The 14,437-nt window shown below is 39.6% G+C and overlaps 2 protein-coding genes across 3 annotated transcripts in view; one reads left to right on the top strand and one right to left on the bottom strand.

The window, feature by feature from the left end:
* Prpf40b (pre-mRNA processing factor 40 homolog B) overlaps positions 1 to 14,437 on the bottom strand; it is an 85,006-nt gene that overhangs the window by 51,947 nt on the left and 18,622 nt on the right. The window lies entirely within an intron of this gene.
* Fam186b (family with sequence similarity 186 member B) overlaps positions 1 to 14,437 on the top strand; it is a 29,075-nt gene that overhangs the window by 10,881 nt on the left and 3,757 nt on the right. The window contains 2 exon segments of the mRNA XM_046435523.2: positions 13,477 to 13,646; positions 14,366 to 14,436. Coding sequence (XP_046291479.2) covers positions 13,477 to 13,646; positions 14,366 to 14,436 — 241 coding nt within the window.

Below are 14,437 nucleotides of genomic sequence, written 5' to 3'. Positions count from 1 at the left end.
GCACTGGGTTCAATCCTCAGCACCACATAAAAATTTAAAAAAATAAAAATAAAGATATTGTGTCAACCTAGAGCTAAAAAATATATATATATATTTTTTAAAAGTGCATGTGTTTATGAAGTGACTTCATTTTCTTCATGTACAAACCCAGAAGAGAAATGGCACATTCATATGGTAGTTTTATTTTTAACTTCTTTAGGAACCTTCATCATATTTTCCATAATGGTAATACCAATCTAAATTCCCACTAATAGTGTACAAAGATTCCTTTTTCTCTACACTCTTGCCAACACTTGTTATATTTTGTGTTTTTGATAATAGCCACTTTAAGGTATGAATAGTGATATCTCATTGTGGTTTTGATTTGTATTTCCCTGATAATTGATGATGTTAAACCATTTTAATGTCTTGGATAAAGTCTATTCAAGGTCATTTGCTCATTTTTAAATTGGGTTATATATTTTCTATCTATTAAGTTGTAAAACTATTTTCTTTTTTGGCACTGGGGATAGAAACCAGGGGTGCTTTACCATGGAGCTACATCCCCAGCCTCTGCCCTTTAAATTTTATTTTGAGACAGGATTTTACTAAATTGCTGAGGTTGACCTTGAACTTGCAATCCTTCTACCTTAGACTTCCCAGTTGCTGGGATTACAGGAATGTGCCACTGCATCTAACGTAAAACTATTTTTATTATAAAAAGACTTTTCCTGCTTTTTTCACTGTGTTGACATTTGTACCAATAGTGCAAAAGTAGAAACGAGGCCAGTGTGGTAGAACATGCCTTTAATCCAAGTGATTCAGGAGGCTAAGACAAGAGGATTTCAAGTTTGAGGCCAGCCTCAGCAACTTTGAGATACTCTGTATCAAAATAAAATAAAAAAGGGCTAGGGTTGTGGCTCAGTGGTAGAGCACTTGCCTAGAACGTGTGAGGCACTGGGTTCAATTCTCAGCACCACATAAAAATAAATAAAATGAAAGTCCATTGACAACTAAATATTTAAAAAATAAAATAATAAAATAAAAAAGGACTGCAGGGGTGGGGGGGGGAACTCAGTGAAAAAGCATCCCTGGATTCAATCCCCAGTAATAAAAAACAACAACAACAAATACAACAACAAAAGAAGTAGAGACAAAACTGCGGGCATATTAGCATGAGTCAAGGCAGTAACAATAAACTGTACTAGTGGTTGCTACATTCTTCTCCACTGCATGTTCATTTAAAATTAAAAAAAAAAAAAGTCCATTTCACCTAGGAATGTAGGATGATTTATTTGGGAATTTTAGATGAAGCAATAAAAATTATTAATCTCAACCCCTAAGTACACACATTTTTAATGTTTTTATGTGACAACATGGAAAATATTCATAAAGCACTTATGTGTATAAATGTACAAGAGCTGTCTTGAGGAAAAGCAACTGTATTGATTGCAAACAGAACCACCTGCTTTTTCCCTGGAGTACAATTTTTACTTGAAAGAAGGACTGACAAAAAAATTCTGGCATTTGGTAGATATTTTCCCAGTAGCAAGTGAGACAAGTATATTTTTTAAAGTAAAAAAACAAACAACTGACAATATTCTTTGTTATCAGTGATAGAATTTCAGCTTTCAAGAGAAAATTTAGGATTTTGGGAAACTATATTCACTACTATGAGCTTGACATGCTGCCAATATTTAAAGTCTTCCCTGACGAAATTGGTGATGATACTAACAAATGTGATTTATTTGTTATTGTATAATGAAATGTGTCACTATTGGGAAGAATTGCATATTTCAGTGACCCAATATTCTATTCACCAAATGCATGAGGATTCATTCTAGTTCCAAGATAGACCAATATATTTTAGCCTAATAGAGTATGAAATGTTCACAAATACAGTTCAGATTATATACTGCAACTAACCTTTGAGAACCCTCCATTTGTATCTGGGAGTGCTGTGGCACATCTGTAATCTGGGTATCAGGAGGCTGAAGTGGGAGGAGTGCAAGTTCAAGGCCTGCCTGGACAGCTAAGTGAGAATCTGTGTCAACATAAAAAACAAAAAGGGATAGGGATGTAGCTCAGTGATATGGTGCCCTGGGTTCAATCCTAGTACCAAAAAAGAGAAAGAAAGAAAGGGTGGTCATTTGTGGAGTTCTGGTATAGCACTGAAGAAAAGTGTCCACAATTATCTGAAGACTATGCCAATGCTCCCGCCTTGTCCAGTTATATAGCTGGTGAGGCTGCCTTTCCTTCATATACTTCAACCAAAACAATGTAATACAACAGATTAAGAGCAGAAGCCAGAACTGAGATTCCTGCTGTCTTCCAGTTTACTAGGTATCAAATAGATATTTTTAAATATAAAATAATACCAGTCTTCTGACTAAAAAAAATTATTTTTGTTTGCAAAATAGTTATTTTTCATAAGTATATTTTATTTATATTAATAGAAAGTAGAATTATTATTGTGATTCTTTTTTTTTTGAGAGAGAATTTTTTAATATTTTATTTTTTAGTTTTTGGCAGACATAACATCTTTGTTTGTATGTGGTGCTGAGGATCGAACCCAGGCCGCACGCATGCCAGGCGAGCGCGCTACCGTTTGAGCCACATCCTCAGCCCTATTGTGATTCTTTAATAAGTTAATAAGTGTTTTAAATTTTTTTCTCTTTCAACATCTAACACAGTGAACATTGATAACTCTGTACATCCCTTAATAATTTTTAAGAAAATGTTTGAGAACTGGTCCATTCATCAACTCCCTTTTATTCTCCCTATTTTCTTTTTAAAACTCCTGTGATTCAGATACTGAAACTTCTGGAAAAAGTATCTCTGTTATTTCTTCATTCTCTTTATTTTGCCTTTTATTGGGGAATATTAGATGAAGCAGTAAAAATTGTTAACCTCAACCATGAATACTCATTGCCTTTTGGGGACAGTTTGTCAACTTTATTTTCCAGTATTGTTATTTAGTTTTTCATTTCTACTATTCCTTTTTGTGTGTGTGTGCACAGTTCTGGGGATTGAACCTAGGACCTCACATATAGTAGGAAGCACTTTACTGTTGAGCTATCTCCCCAATCCTTTTTAAAAATTTCATTTTGAGATAGAGTCTAAGTTACCCGGACTAGCCTAAACTTGCAATTCTCCTGCCTCAGCCTCCCAAGTGGCTGGGATTACAGATGTAATCCCTCACCCAACTCTACTATCCTATTTTTAATTTCCAAGAACTCTTTCTTGTTCTCGATTATTTAAATTATATATATATATATATATATCTTATTCTTGGATACAATATTTTCTTTTGCCACTTTGAGAATGTTAAAACTAATTTTGGTAAGTTTTAATATACTGGGATAGTCTCAATGCCCTTCAAATTGCTTTGTTTCAATTGGTTTGGTCTTATCAAGTTTCTCATTTTAGAGTGTTCTTGGTATATGGTGGTCTCTGGCTCTCTGCTCATATTTAAGGAAGAGACACAAGAGACTCAGTGAAAAAAAATTTTTTTTTTTTTTTTGTGTGTGTGTGTGTGTGGTAGTAGGAGGAAGTTTTCATCTGTGGATTCTGGTTCTAAGAAGGATAATCTTGAATTATTACTAATCTCATGATGGATAACACATTACCCCCAAATTCAGTGGCTTAAAATAACAATAATCACTTATTATGTCTCACAATTTCCATGGTTCAGGGATTTGGGAGCAGTTTGGCTATTTGATTCTGGCTTACAGGTCCCTCATAAATCTGCAGTCTCATGCCAACTAGAGCTGCAGTCTGCTGAAGATCTGCTTCAAGATCACATACCTGGTAGTTGGTATTGACTGTCAGCAAATCTTAGTCCCTCTCCATAGGACCCTTCCACAGTGGTCCTGAAGTGTGATCAAGCATGTGTCTGACTTTTCCCAGAGCTAGTAGTGCAAGAGGCCAAGGTGTTATGAGAAGCCACTTCAGAAAACACTCTAAGTCTGAATTCAAATCAAAGAGAGCTTTATTTACCTGGCCAGGGGACTGTCACCCACCCCTAGAGATTGAAGCTCTGTGAGAGAACAGCAATTTCCCGGCCTGTGTCTTGAGAATTTAAGGACAAAAACCACAACTCTAGGGCTTTTCGCAGCATTATGCAAGCAAGCAAGTTACAGAAACTAAAAAAAAAGCAGTTAGCTTAACTGCATCTCAGATTCAAACAAGTGTTAGACAACCATATCCTGAGTTTCAGCTGAGCAGGGGCAATAATCTATTTTAAAAGTTATGTTGGGCTGGGGTTGTGGCTCATCAGTAGAGCGCTCGCCTCACACATGCGAGACCCTGGGTTCGATCCTCAGCACCACATAAAAATAAATAAATAATTAAATAAGTAAAAATAAATAAATAAAGATATTGTACCTATCTACAACTAAAAAAAAATTAAAAGAAAAATAAATATTAAAAAAAAAACGTTAAAATGCACTCAAACCCAAGATGTAGCTCACCACGATCACCACCATATCCTGAGTTGGGTACATTCTGTGGGGTACAAAGTACAGAAAAACAAGTTTTTAAAAGAAGACAGCTTTTGTTTCTGTTTCTTAGAAATGGGCCATGCAGTTCCCTCTTCACAGGAGCAGTAACAGAGAAACTAAGATGGAGTCTAGAACAGCTAAGATGGAGTCCCTATGGCCACACTTTTTGTTTGTATAGCCACAGTGACTCCATTTCTGCTATCCCAATATTAGTAACTTATTTGATGCTTGCAGTTATCTCATTTATTCATCATTTTACTACTGATATCTATAAGCCTTATGTCTACATGGTCAAGCTAATACAATTGTTCACAACTATGCTGATTTAACCTTGTCTATATCTATATTAACCTATCAGCCTATATTGATCTATAACTATACTGGCATACCTTTCACTGTTCCATATCTTTTTTCCTGTGGCTTAAATCCTATGTCTTACAGTTACATGATTTTATTACTATTACTTAGGCTTACTCCTGATGAATTTATGTCTTCCTGTTGCTTATCTATGTTTGTAAAATCAGGCAAGGCAGGCAGCGACCACCAGCGACCTTTAAAAAGGCCGCCGAAGGAGGCTTTATTTGAGATATCACTACCAAGCAGAACTCGATCAGGATCAGATGGACAGTGGACAGGAGAAGGGAATGAGGAGAAAGCACGTGGGAGCTTGACCTGATTGGGATTTTATGGGGCTCACAGCAAGAAGGGAAGGGCTTGGGACAGGAAAGGGGATTTTTAGGGTCCCTTGTTGCTGGAGTTGGTCAGGGAGCTGGCTGAACTTCAGGATTGGCCAGGGGGTTCTGCTGATTGACAGGCGTTAGTCAGGAGATCCTTCTGATTGACAGGCGTTCCCGCCAGCGCCTGATTGATGTTCCTTTCCCACACGGGCTGCTTTGTCCTAAGTCACCGCCAGTGACCTGACAATGTTACCTTACCTTCTTCCTATAATCTATAACCTATGTCTATGAATTGATTATATTGATCAGTTCACACCACAACAAAGGTATAGCTACAAGCTAGGCACGAAAGTCACACACCATCACCTCTGTCATCGTCTCTAGATTCCAGACGAGTTCTACTCAGTTTGGAAGGAAACTACACAAAGGTGAAATATTCAGGGCCAGGAGTCTTGGGGGCTATTTTGGAGGCAAGCTACCACATGCTAGGCTATTTCACTGGGGAGCTGCCAATGTTTTTATCCGGAGGCCCTTTCTTTTAGAACTGCTGAATTTTCCATTTAAAAAGCTCCTAGTCTGTTTCTAAATAAAATACAAAATAAGGCCAGGGATGTTGCTCAGTGGTTGAGTGCCCCTGAGTTCAATCCCTGGTACTCTGCACCCCCCAAAAAGGTCCTAGTTATTTGTATGGATAGTGTTTAATTGGGAGCCAACAAGAGAAGGAGGTTGTAAACTTTCATCACTACCCTGTTTTCAGGATATTATCCCGCTCTCAAGTCTGCCTAGTGTACAGCAAATCTGTATTACCCTTTCCAGAAGAAACAATTCTAATCTTCTGCCAGGATTAGAAAGTCAGCTAGCCATGTAGGGCAGCATAGGAGGATCTAGGACTCCAACTGCCTCCTAAACAAATTTCATTCTATCTTCCTGCTATTTAGTCTTATCTTTATTCCCTCCTCTAGGGAACCTGGTGTCAGCAATTCCTGAGATTTTTTTTTTTAATTTAAGTTCTTCATTGAGACTTTGGTTGTTGCTGGGCTTTTCCTGCCACTGACTCAGGAATGTGCCTTTTCAGATCAATTAAGTCAAATTGGTTGTGCCATTTGCACTTCCATAAGCAATGGACAAGAGCACCATTGCGCCACATCCTTGTCAGCACTTGTTTGTTTTTTTTTTAAAGAGAGAGAGAGAGAGAGAGAGAGAGAGAGAGAGAGAATTTTTTAATGTTTTATTTTTTTAGTTTTCAGAGGACACAACATCTTTGTTTGTATGTGGTGCTCAGGATCGAACCCGGGGCCACACGCATGCCAGGCGGGCGCGCTACCACTTGAGCCACATCCCTAGCCCCAACACTTGGTTTTACCAACAGTCTTAAATTTTTAAATTTTAGTCATTCTAGAGGGTATATAGTAGTATCTTATGATGATTTTAATGCATATTTTCCTAAGGATTAATAAGGTGAGCATCTCTTCATGTGCTTATTTGTCATTTGTTTATCATCTTTGGTGAAGTATATTATTGAGTTATATAAATTCTTTATTATTCTAGGTTCAAATCCTGTATCAGATGCGTTTTTTTGTGTGTGTGTGAATGTTATCTTTGTGGCATGCCTTTGCATTTACTTAACAATGTCTTTTGAAGACAAAAGACTTTAATTTTATGAAGTCTAATTTATAATTTTTGCTTTTTATATTATTTTTATTATTATCTTATAGTACTGGGAATTGAACTTAGGGGGGATTTACCACTGAACTACATTCCCAGCCCTTTTTGTTTTTGACACATGATCTCACTAAATTGCCCAGGTTGGCTTCAAACTTGCAGTCTTCCTGCCTCAGTCTCCCAAGTTGCTGGAATTGCAGGCATTTACCCCAGCAATCAGCTTGTGTCCTATTTAAAAAAAAATTTTTTTTTTTTTGCTTAATCCAAGGTTACAAAATTTTTCTCATGTTTTCTTTTAGTAATTTTTTTTGAGAATTTTAATATTTATTTTTCAGTATTTGGCAGACACAACATCTTTCTTTGTATGTGGTGCTAAGGATCGAACCCGGGCCGCGCGCATGCCAGGCGAGCGCGCTACCACTTGAGCCACATCCCCAGCCCCTTCTTTTAGTAGTTTTATAATTTTATTCTTACATTACATCTGGCCTATAATTCATCCCAAGTTAATATTTTATATGATATGAAGTAAGGGTTGAAGTTGATTTTGGCTTTTGGGTTTTTTTTTTTTTTCCTTTTTATTCCTCTCTATCTCTCTTTCTGGATAATGTAGATTGTACCCAAGGTAACTCTATCACTAAGCTACAGCCCTAGCCCTTTTTATTTTTTATTTTAGTACAGCATCCCACTAAGATGTTGCCCAGGCTAGTCTCAAATTTGTGATCTTTCTGCCTTAGCCTCCTGAGTGGTTGGGATTACATATGTATGCCACTGCAACTGGCTTGGTTTTCTTGTTTTGTTTTCTTTATATATGGATATACAATTGTGCTAGTATTATTTTTTATTGAAGATGGACAAAATAACTTTATTTATTTATTTATTTATTTAGGTACTAAGGATTGAACTCAGGGGCAGTTGACCACTGAACCATATCCCCAGTCCTACTTTGTATTTTATTTAGAGACAGGGTCTCACAGAGTTGCTTAGTGCCTCGCTGATGCTTGGGCTGGCTTTGAACTCACGATCCTCCTATCTCAGCCTCCCAAGCTGCTGGGATTGCAGGTGTGTGCCACTGCAGCCAGCTTATTTATTTATTTATTTGAAAGAGAGAGAGAGAGAAAGAGAGAGAGAGAATTTTTTAATATTTATTTTTTAGTTTTCGGTGGACACAACATCTTTATTTTTATGTGGTGCTGAGGATCGAACCCAGCGCTCCGCGCATGCTAGGCAAGCACGTTACCACTTGAGCCACATCCCCAGCCCAAGCTTATTTATTTTGATGTGGTGCTGAGGATTGAACCTAGTGCCTCACTCATGTTAGGCAAGTGCTCTACCACTGAGCTACAATCCCTGCCCTTGTTGTCATACATTTTGCTCCATATATGTTATATATTCCCTAAAACATTGTTAAAACTTTTTCTTTAAATAATTGATAATCTTCTATATTTACCAAGGCATTTGCTATTTCCAGTGCTCTTTATCCAAATTTATATCTGGCATGATTTTCCTTCTGTCTTAAAGCTTTCCTTTAATATTTCTTATTGTGCTCATCTGCTAGCAATTAATTTTCTCAGCTCTGGTATATCTAAAAAGATATTTAGCTTTCAGTTTTAAAAGATACTTCTCTGGATATAGAATTCTAGGTGCCCAGATATTTGGGAGACCAAAGGGAGGGGCTGTGAGTTCAAAGGCCAGCTTGGGCAACTTAGTGAGACCCTGTGGGGGGAAAAAATTCTTGGTGGACAGTTTTTTCTTTCAGTCTTGAAAGATGTAAAAACACATTCTACCCAAATATGAACTCTGAGGACTGTCTCCCTGTTCTTGCCCAGAGGTTCTTCCTCCAGCTTTGGTGTTCCCTCCCATGCCTGTGCTAATGCCTGATGGGGGCCCCTATTCAGAGCTCCAAAGTTTTCCTACTGTATTACTTGCTCCTCATTGTTACTCTGCTTTGCAAATTCTAGTCACCTTGCCTTCCCTGAACTCCAGACAAACACCATCTCCTCTACTCAGAGGTTACTGGAATGGGCTGGGGGTGACTGTTCTGTGTTGTAGCCTGACCACTCTCTCATTTGATTCATCTCTCTCAGGGATCACTGACCTGCACTGCCTATCATCTGAATATCTGTCTTGTTTCATATATTTTGTTTAGCCTACTAGTTGCTTACAGCAGGTAATCTGTTATTCCACTATCACCAGTTGTTGCCCTATAAGAGAAACTAAAGTTTTTCCACTTCGGCTGGTGGTGGGGTCTGCTTAAGCAGCCAATCTCTGCAGCTAAGAAAAGTGTTGCAGCTCTTAATGACAGGCTATGCCCTGCAGTGTTGCAGCAGACCCCAGAAGCTCACTGACAATTTCTTCTTTCTAGGTTTTTGTCTTGAAAATTTGAGAAATGAAATCCACTGATGAGGATGAATATGTGAAAGAGTAGGATTCATTCCAGTGTAAAGAGAAATAGAATTCTTTCAGGGGCAAGAGGGGACCCAAGAGGGGTTGCTGCCTGAGTGTGTTAGTCTGGGGATTTATATAGTACTTGGACTAATGCTATTGATCCAAATACATGTTAATCAGGGTTTAGAAAAGTACTACAGCTATTAGTTAACTCTGAGTCTAAACTTTCATTTAGGTCTACCTCACTTCTGTTTTTTCACTGGCTTGTCAAGAAGAGGGAGGTTGAGGTCCTGAGATGATAGATGCACAGTGTTCTGAGCTGTAGTGCAGTGTGCAGTAGGTTTCTGCAGTAATCCAAGCCATGCCACCAGGGGGCCAAGGTTGGCACACCCTGGGTTGCCTCAGTGCTGGCTAGCCTCACCTCGGGCCCTGGCTGGCCTGGTGGGCTCTAATGCAGCTGAGGCTGGCACTCACCATCCTGTTTCTACTTGTTGGTGGGATTAGTAGGCCAGCTGTGTGGCTGGGGAGCTGGGGAGCCATGTCATTAGGATCAATTTTTAATGTTAAGTTCCAAAGATTCCTATATTTATCCAGTATATAACTTTTGGTATGTACTTGAATTCTTAGACTCTTTGTAAACAAATTCATTGCCACTCAAGATACCATGGTCCATGGGTTAGGAAATACTGGTATAGGCCACCAGAACTGAAAAATCTCACTCTCTGTTCCTAGGGTCTACCCTTAGCTTTTCCATATCCTTGCTGAGAAATCACATTTTTCCCTCTGGACACTGACACTAGGAAAAACTGTGTTCTTTCAAACCCACCTATTTTACCTTATATATTTCAGTAAGGTTCCCATCCAAAATGTGCAGACCTGGTTCTGGCATTCATGTATCAAGTGTGTCTAAAATAAATCCTAATGTGATGTATAATCCAGTTTTGCCTTTGTATACCACCCAGGGATTCAAGGTTTAAAAACCAAAAACAATTAAAAAGTAACCCTCTAGACTAGGAAATATAGCTCAGTGGTAGAGCACTTGCCTACCATGAAGAGGCCCTGGGCCCAATCCCTACTACCAAAAAAATAAAAAAAAATTTAAAAGTAACACAATTTTTAATGGGGTAACTTGCATTACTAAAGAGGGTTCAATTTTTACTCCATAGTAATGCTTATTTTATCTTATCTTCTCTCCCATTCCCACATATCCAGAAAACCTTTTTAAACTCCAAAATATTCTGACACCAGAACTTCTCCTGTTCTAGAAAAGTGATTATAAATTTATGAGCCACATGAGGGACAGTGAATCCATGTATCTACCAATAATCCTCTATATACTGCAGAGCATAATGGTGCAAGCCTGTAATCCCAGGGACTTGGGAGGCTGAGGCAGGAGGATCACAAGTTTGAGGCCCTAAGCAACTTAGTGAGACCCTGTCTCTAAATTAAAAAATCAAATAGGTTGGGGATGTAACTCAGTGGTAAATTGCCCCTGAATTAAATCCCTAGTACCCTAATAATAATTCTCTACATACCAAATTATAAAAAATAAATATACTTATCATATGGATGGTAATCCTTGAAACTTCTGACATTTAGAATGGATCCAAAGGGATGGAGATATGGCTCAGTGGCAGAATGCATGAATGCATCCCTGGGTTTGATCCCTAGCACCACACACATGAAAAAAAATCCAAATCCAAAATAGTACAGGAATTTTTTTTTTATACCAGGGATTGAACTCAGGGGCATGCAATCACCAAGTCACATCCCCAGCCCTATTTCATATTTTATTTAGAGACAGGGTCTCACTGAGTTCTTAGCACCTCATTGTTGCTGAAGCTGGCTTTGAACTAGAGATCCTCCTGTCCAAGCCTCCCAAGCTGCTGGGATTATAGGCATACACCAGGAACTTTTTAAAAAATCAAAACTTATAAGGCCAAAAAGATAATAGCTTAAATTTTGGGATAATGGAATCAAAGACCCCTATCTCCTCTTTTGATTCTTTATTTTACACACTAACACAATACATAACCATGTTTCTATTAACAGTGTGAATATATGACAGTGATTCTATGACATCATAGGCATCACAGTGTCATAGCACAAGGCATAACACATTTGTGGTGATGCTGGTTTACACAAACCTACTGCACTGTCAGTCATGTAAAAAAAGAGCACAGGGGCTGGGGTTGTGGCTCAGTGGCAGAGCACTTGCCTAGCATATGTGAGGCACTGGGTTCGATTCTCAACACCACATAAAATAAATAAATAAAAAAGGTATTGTGTCCATCTACTACTAAAGATATTTTTAAAAAGAAAAAAGAGCATAGCCAGGTACAGTGGCACACATCCATAATCCCAGCTATTCAAGAGTCTGAGGGAGGAGGTTCATAAATTCAAGTCCATCTAGGCAACTTAGTGAGACCCATTCTCAAAATCAACATTTTTTTAAAAGGTTGGGGTAAGCCAGGCATGGTGGTACATACCTGTAATCCCAGCAATTTGGGAGGCTGAGGGCAGGAGGATTGCAAATTCAAGCCCAGTCTCAGCAACTTAATGAGACCCTACCTCAAAATAAAATTTAATAAGGCCTGGAATTATAGACGCTTAGTGGTAGAGGGCCTCTGGGTTCAATCTCCATACCAAAAAAAAAGAGCCAACAACAACAAAATGCTGGGAATGTATAACATTGAAAAAGTGGCTTCACTAGAAAGTGTGAAACCCTGAGTTTGATCCTCAGTAATGAAAAAAAAAAAAACTTAATAATGATGATAAATGGCTATATTACTGGTTTATATATTCACTATACAATACTTTTTTTCATTAGTTTAGAGTGCACTCCTTTTTCTTATAAAAATTAACTATAGTGGGGCCAGGTGTGGTGGTGCATGCCTGTAATCCCGGCAGCTCCGGAGGCTGAGACAGGAGGATCATGACTTCAAAGCCAGCCTCAGCAACAGTAAGGCACTAAGCAATTCAGTGAGACCCTGTCTCTAAATAAAATACAAAATAGGGCTGGGGGTGGCTCAGTGGTCAAGTGTCCCTGAGTTCAATCCCTGGTAACAACAACAAAAAAATTAACTATAAAACAGTATGCCATATTATGCCAATAGCAGCCACATACATCTCATTTTTCCCCTCTTTATTGCATCAAGAGACCACATTGATTGACATATACCGTGTTGGCTTGTATAAGTATGCTCTATGATGTTTGTACAATGATGAAATTGTCTAATGACACATCACTTAGAATGTGTCCCTATAATTTTTTTATTGCTATTTTGCCCCTTTTCCAGATTTCCTATAACAAAGGAGAAAACAGGAACCAACCCAGAAAATAAGAACTCATATCCTTTGCGAATATCAACAATTTTGTCCCTATTATACAAAATATACATCTAGCCTTATTATGGAAGAAACAGCTCTATGCAGTAGCCATGAGTATTATACCATTCCTTGTAGACTCATTTGCCAATTCTCTATAAGTGTCCATAGGATGAATCACCTCAGTTTCAGATCTGAGGCTTAGGAAGGGTTGGAAAAGGAGGGCTGGTTTCAGTTTCCTCTGCTTTTTTCTCCAACTACTAGGAGCAAAGAAGCAGCAAATGCTGACATGCATCATAGGGGGATAGCCAGCAGTTTGGAAATATTGTAGAATCTTCCATCAGTGACTCAAACTGCTGGGTTCTGCCCTGGTGTTGGGTAATAGATGTTTTCTCTGAATCCGGAGCAGAAGACCTGAGTGTGGGAGAGACAGTATGTTAAGGGATTCAGTGAACATGCTGGCATTGGACAGTGGAAAGAGCCTTGGCCCCGGAGGTTTCTCCCAACTCAGTACATGTCACCTTGTATCAGTCCTGATAATCTGTAACTGACTCAACTTGCTAAATTGGTTAAAGAAGGAACAAGCCATCATGAAAGCTCACACAGCTCCTTGCCCAGCACCAGGGCTAGGTTTGTGTGCATGCAGGGGTAAGTTTGTGTGCACACCTGGCCCCTTGCTCTTGCACTTGCAGCTGCCCTCTGCTTTGCCCATTGTTGATTCTTCACAGCAAAGGAGAAAGCAGGAACTAACATAGCAAATAAGAATTGAAAGAATTCCTAGGAAAGGTGTGATACCTGGGGTCCCAGTGGTTTTCTAATTGGGCCATACCCTCTCTACTCAGCCCTGAGACCAGTAAGGGTACCAACAGTCAAGCAATGCCTCCTCTTGTCCTACAGAGGAATAACTTCCTGTCTCCCTGATGCCTCTTTGCTGGTTCCTCTAGCTTAAGATGGAGTGGAATATTTGTCTGAACATTCCTGTGGTCACCTCCCCAAAGTCAAGGAAATGCAAGTCATCCCCAGTTTCACTCCGGCGTATTCACTCCAGCAGCCCTGCCTGTCAGCAGCCCCTTCCATCTAAGTGCCAGGAGTATGTTCCTTTGCGGACTGCCAGGTAAGTGCAGGGAAGCTGATGGGATAGCCATCTATATGGGTGGGGAAGTAAGAAGTAGAGGTGGCTACCCTGGGGAGGTAGGCAGCAAGGCAAAGGCACAGACAGACAAAGATTGTCCCATGGGCTGCAAAGAGCCTGTCTTCTCCGTTGCCCTGCCCAGCTCTGGTGCACTGACCTACAGGGAAGGTTGAGGGGGCTTCCGGGGCTAGCCTGATTGTGTTCCAACCTACGCAACTGAAAGACTCTGGGGACGCACAGCTGAGCATTAATCCAGCATCTGCCATTGGTCTATCCATTTATACAAGCCTGATCCTTCCCACCTTGTGACCCCCTGGCTCAAACAGAAACACTCTGGGCAGCGAAGAGAACCCACATTCACACCCATTCCAGCATGGCCTGGTTCAGGGCTTCTGCTGCATAGTGTGTACCTGGAAGCACAGAGTACCCTGAGAGCCCCTTCCAGCAGCTTCTTAGCTAAAGGAGATCCAGTAAAGTGAGACATAGAGCCAATAAAAGGGGAGAAGAAGTGTGATAAGGAGGACAGTGACAAATTCTATTTCAGAAGGGAAGAAAATAAGGTCCAGTGTGTTGGGTCTTATGATCCTGAAGAGCTTATGGCTCCTCAGTGTGTCTGTCTCTGTGTCTCTCTTTCTGTCAGTCTCCTTCTCCCACCCCCACCTCTGATTCTTTTGACATTCTCTATACCCTCCCACCCCTAGTCAACAGGGAAACCAGATAGAGGCCATCTGGAAGACTAATGTGGCCTCCTCCAGTCACGCAATAGAAAAAAA

This window comes from Marmota monax, unplaced genomic scaffold (genome assembly GCF_021218885.2).
Source record: "Marmota monax isolate L192 unplaced genomic scaffold, Marmota_monax_Labrador192_F-V1.1 WCK01_AAM20220418_F8-fsc00012, whole genome shotgun sequence".
NCBI classification, from domain to species: domain Eukaryota; kingdom Metazoa; phylum Chordata; class Mammalia; order Rodentia; family Sciuridae; genus Marmota; species Marmota monax.
The sequence above is the reverse complement of the archived record's forward strand: the minus strand, read 5'-3'. Positions and strand labels throughout refer to the sequence as shown.